The following is a 5,040-nucleotide window of genomic DNA, read 5'->3' as shown; positions in this document are numbered from 1 at the left end:
CTGGCTTAGCAGGACCAGCAGCCCCTTCGAAGCCAGGGCTGGGGGAGGCAGGGCCTCTGCCTGGAACCAGTCCCGTGCCCGCCTGCCAGTGCCCGCCTCCCCCAGGAGCGGGGCCCCTGTAAAGCGGGGTGCTCACCCACCACCATCGCCCGGGCAGGTGCTGGGTCCGCCTGCCGCTCCCATGTCCTCAGGGCGGGTGTGGAATAGTCCCAGGTCACAGTTTCCCCGTGTTCTGGTGTGTCACCTCCTCGCTGGAGGCGGTACCTCCAGACGCCTCCGAAGCTGCCAGGCTGGGCCCTGACTCCGCGGCCTGAGCGTCTGGTCCGAAGAACGCGCTTCCCTCCCCTCTTTCCTTAAAGACACTCCGGGCCCCTCTGGGACCTGGACCCTGAGCGACCCTCATGCACGAAGGACACGCAGCAACCTCCACGCTCTCAGCTCGGCTCCTTCCAGCGGAGGAAACAGCTCTGAGATGCTCTGTGGCTGCAAAGACACCTCCCGGCCCCCCCACCCCCGACCCCCCCCCAACCACCACCCCGTTAACAGCAGGGAAGGCGCCTCCTGGCCTCTCTCCAGCTGCCCCTGCCCCCCGCCTCTTCCCTCCCCTCCCCTCCCAGCTCAGATCCCACAGGCCAGGCTGGCTCAGGGGCACAGGCTCGGGCTTCCCTAGGGCTCTGGGGCAGGGGGACAAAGAGAGGCAACACACCCACTCAGCAGGCCCCACTGAGCCCACAAAACAGGCCCCTCTTCTCGGACCCTCTCCTCCCCCACTCCTTCCTCTGCCCTCCACGGTCCCCTGACCCAGCATCTCCCTGGAAAAACGTGTGTGTGTGGGGGAGGGGGGGGGGCGGTGCACAACATTGGCTCAGGGACTTGCACCCCACAAGGGTGGCCCTGACTCTCCCAAGGCCCCCCTGCTAGGCCCCCCTCCAGCATGACGCCCTCCCACCCCTGGAGTCCCCAACACAGCAAGCCCTACAGCGAGGCTTTGAAACCCTGGGAGGGCAGACTGGGTGGGAACCCAAGAATCCTCCCTCTTCGTGCACATGGGAAAGCCAGGGCCCAGAGAAGACACAGACCGGGGACCCCCTCCCCCGCCCCCCCCCCCCCCCCCCCGCAGGCTCCTCCCTCTGCACCAGCTGCCCGCCAGGGAAGGAAGGACAGAGGTCTGGGGCTCCTGGAGGTGGAAGCCTAGGGAAGGGGCCGATTGGGACCAACTCTGTGCCAAGAAGACGGCCTTTGACCACGGACAGTGTGACAATGCCCCGTCCCCACTTCCCCTCTGCATGCCCAGCCCAGCCCAGACCTGAGGGGGCCGCGTGTGCCGCCCAGCAATGGCCGCCACTCACTGAGCAGTTACTATGTGCCAGGCACCCTGATTCTCCGAGGTTATTGCTAATATTCCCATTTTATAAGTGCTCAGAAGGAAGGTCAGGGAGCTGAATCCACAGGCCTTAGACCACACGGCTAAGGAGTGGTGGGAGAGGGAGAGGAGGGAAAACTGAGCTAGAAGGATCTCAGATATCTCTTCCTGGTTTCAAACCCAGGTCTGTCTGTCTCTATTTCCTTGGGGCTCCCCACCCTGGCCGGCAGGGGCCACCTGGGCAGGCTCAGGTAGTCCACCTGCTCCCTCAGAGGTGCTGGTGGGAGAAGGAGGGAGGAGCTGGAGGGCAGACTTGCCCATCCCAGGGAAGCTCAGGCCTGTCCTGGTCTGTAGGTCCACTCTCCCCTCATGCGCCTAAGCATGTGCCTGTCCTCAGGTCACCTGGTGTCAGAGAGAGTGCATGGCCCAGCCGGTGTGGCTCAGTGGTGGAGCATCGGCCCATGAACCAGGAGGTCATGGGTTCGATTCGGGCTCAATCCCCAGTAGGGGACATACAGGAAGCAGCATCGGGGACCACCACCACCCCCCCCCCTCCCCGACACTCTCACATCAATATTTTTAGCCCTCTCCCTTCCTTCCTCTCTAAAATCAATAAAAAACATTTTTTTAAAAAAGAGAGAGACGATGCTTGGGCTTTGGGATCATCAGATCTGGAGTTGAATCCCTCCTTTGTGTGACCTTAGGCCTCAGTTTCTTTATCTGTAAAATGGGGATGCTTATCTAGCAGGGTTGCTAGAAGGAATGGGAAGAAGCTGTGACAAGGGCCTTACGCAGGTGATGAATCCGTGGTAACCACGCTGCCGGGCGTGCCAGCTCGGGGGCCCTCGCCCTCCTGGGCGTGCCCGGGAGCGAGCTTCTCCTCAGAAGGAAAGAGGAGCCGCAGGCACAGAGCCTCCTGGAACGTGGCAAGGCTCCTTGGCGCCGAGCCCTGTGTGTGAGCCCTTCTGCAATTAGCTTCCAACTAAAAATACCCCCCTGGCCTGCACACCTACCTCCGGCCTGGCACGGACCTGGCACTGGGCATGCCTGAGCCATCCCATCCAGGGGTCGGGCAGGGGTGAGGATCCCCCGCCGGTAAGAGAACCTGCAACACGGGCGGGTGCACAGAGCAGGGCTTTATTGAAAGATACAGATCGGGACCAGGGTCCCTGCCGCCCGTGAAACAGCCTCCATCACCCCTCCTGCCTTGGCTCCCCGCCACCCTCCCCAGCGCCGGCTCCCGGACAGCCAGCAACGCACGGGATCTTACCCAGCCTCATGGCAGGTGCCCAGAGGGCCTTCAGAGTTCAGCTTAGGAGGGGCGGGGGGGCACGGGCAGTCACAGCATCCGCCCACCTGCGCCCCGACGGCCCACGTCACTTGCAGCTCTGCAGCCGGGTCCTGTGGTGCTTCTCCTGGGTCAGGAGGGGGATGACGGTGTCGCTGTGGGAGATCTTGAGCCGGCTGCCCCAGGCCCCCTCCTTGCCGGCCGCGGGCTCCAGTGGTGGGAGGTTGTCCAGGTCGCTGAGAGAGCCCACGGCCTTGCCCTCGCCCCCGCCAGCGCCACCGGAGTTGAGCTCCATGAGCTCCAGCTCGTGCTTGGCCGCCGTCTCCAGGACGCGCTGCTTGTTGTAGTACCGGACGAAGTTGTTGATGATGGGGTGGATGGGCAGGGCGATGGCGATCACCCCGCACAGGAAGCTGATGGCCGCGTTCAGCTTGCCCAGCGTGGTCTTGGGGTAGATGTCGCCGTAGCCCACGGTCGTCATGGTGATGATGGCCCACCAGAAGGACTGCGGGATGCTCTTGAACAGCGTCTCGGGGTGGCTCTGCTCCATGGTGTAGCCCAGGGCCGAGAAGACGAAGATGCCCACGGCCAGGTACATGAGCAGCAGCCCCAGCTCCTTGAAGCTGCGTTTGAGCGCGTAGGTGAGCGTCTGCAGGCCGGTGGAGTGGCGCGCCAGCTTGAAGATGCGGGCCACGCGCATGATGCGCAGCGCTTGCACGGCCTGCTGCACCTTGGTCAGCTCCATCATGCGCGCGCCCAGGTGCGTGAGCGTCAGGCTCACGTAGAAGGGCAGGATGGCCAGCACGTCCACGATGTTCATGAAGGACAGGACGAAGTGCAGCTTGTTGGGCGAGGCGAAGAGGCGCAGCAGGTACTCCAGCGTGAACCAGCCGATGCACGCCGTCTCCACGCTCTCCAGCGTCGGGTGCTCCACGCGGCTGCCCTCGGCGTCCAGCACCTGCAGCTCGGGGATGGTGCCCATGCACATGACCATGGACGAGAGGAGGATGAGCAGGAAGGACAGCACGGCCACGGCGCGCGCGGGGCGCGAGGACTCGGGCTTCTCCAGGAACTTCCAGACGCGCTGCTGGCAGCGGCGCCAGCGCCCCGCGGCCGCGTCCAGGCCCAGGTCGTCCAGGATGAGCTGCACGCGGCGCGCGATCTCCTCCAGCTCCTCGCGCTTCTCGCGCAGGTGGCTGCGGCAGCACTGGTCCAGGAACTTGAGGTCCACCTTCCAGAAGTCCATCTCGCCCTTGAAGCAGATGGGGCAGATGCCCTTCTTCATGTGCACCTCCCCGAAATAGTACACCTCGAGGACGCACTTGAAGGCGTCCGGGTCGCGGTCGAAGTAGAACTCGCGCTTCCCGGGGTCGTAGTCGTCGCACAGGGAGAAGATGCTGTCGTAGCCGCCGGCCAGGCAGGTCAGCAGCTCCGCCAGCCGGGTCTCGGGATACCGGCTGAGCAGGTCTCCGTACAGCACCTGCCGGACGCCCCCCACGTTCACCACGATCTCCACGTCGTCGCCCACCCGGGAGCCCTGGCTGTCCGGCTCCGGGAGGCTCCGCTCCCCGGTTTCGTCCATTCTCTCGGCTCCGCGCCCCGCCGCCGCCGCCGCCGCCGCCGCCGCCGCCGCTGCCGCCCAGGAGTCCGCTGGTCCCACCGGTGCGCGGCTCTCAGGGAAGCCCAGCCGCTCGGAAGGGCGGTCACAGCGGGGAGCCGCCGGCGGGGACGCGCCGCGGAGCAGGCATGCACCCGGCGGGGCTCGGGGCGGGCATCCGGGCGCCGGGGCGCGTGGGCGGGGGGCTCTCGCGGCCTCCGGCCCGGCCCCGGGCACTCACCTCGGCTCCCCGAGCGGCGCGATCCGCCCCTGAGGCTCGGCTTCCTGCAGAAGTGGGGTGTCCTGGGTGGTGGCGGGCAGGGTCCCCCTTCCCCGGGGCGCGCAGACAGCGCCTAGCGGGTCCCGGAGCCACGCGGGCGCCGGCGTGTGTCCCCCGAGCCGGCCGTGTCCCTGAGCCCCCGGCCGCGCAGTCCCGTCCGCCGAGGTGTTGGGAGAGCGAACTTGGGCTTGCTCTGCCCAAGCCGTGTCCAGGCACAATAGGAATTCCAGCCTGACGTCAAGAGCCTTTCAAACTGTACCCTCTTCTGGTGAAATTCTGCAAGGCACGCGCGACAGCTGCCTGCGAGCCGCTTAACCCTTGCGCAGACGGCACAGCTGCGCCCCCGCGCCAGGCCCGCCCTCCCCGCGCCGCGGGCCCGCGGGCCAGGACCCCCGGTGCAGCGGCAGGCGGCTCAGGCCGGGAAGTTTCCCTGAGGGAAGACACATGGAGCAAGAACTCGGTTGCCTGTTGCTCTGCAGGAAAAACGTGCCCAAGAGAGCCCTTAGGAGGCC

General features: G+C 66.0%; 1 protein-coding gene across 1 annotated transcript; it reads right to left on the bottom strand.

Annotated features, from left to right (window-relative positions):
* Positions 1-2,484: 2,484 nt before the first annotated feature.
* On the bottom strand, positions 2,485-4,793 carry KCNF1 (potassium voltage-gated channel modifier subfamily F member 1). The gene has a single exon (XM_070428373.1). The coding sequence runs from the start codon at positions 4,231-4,233 to the stop codon at positions 2,740-2,742; it is 1,494 nt and encodes a 497-aa protein (XP_070284474.1). The 5' UTR covers positions 4,234-4,793; the 3' UTR covers positions 2,485-2,739.
* Between the last annotated feature and the right edge of the window lie 247 nt (positions 4,794-5,040).

This window comes from Myotis yumanensis, unplaced genomic scaffold (genome assembly GCF_028538775.1).
Source record: "Myotis yumanensis isolate MYYU_CA2020_CCGP unplaced genomic scaffold, mMyoYum1.0.hap1 SCAF_11, whole genome shotgun sequence".
NCBI classification, from domain to species: domain Eukaryota; kingdom Metazoa; phylum Chordata; class Mammalia; order Chiroptera; family Vespertilionidae; genus Myotis; species Myotis yumanensis.
This window is presented reverse-complemented; position numbering and strand designations above follow the sequence as displayed.

Coding starts and splice junctions, on each gene's coding strand:
- KCNF1 (XM_070428373.1), bottom strand. CDS start 4,233: ATGGACGAAACCGGGGAGCGGAGCCTCCCGGAGCCGGACAGCCAGGGC.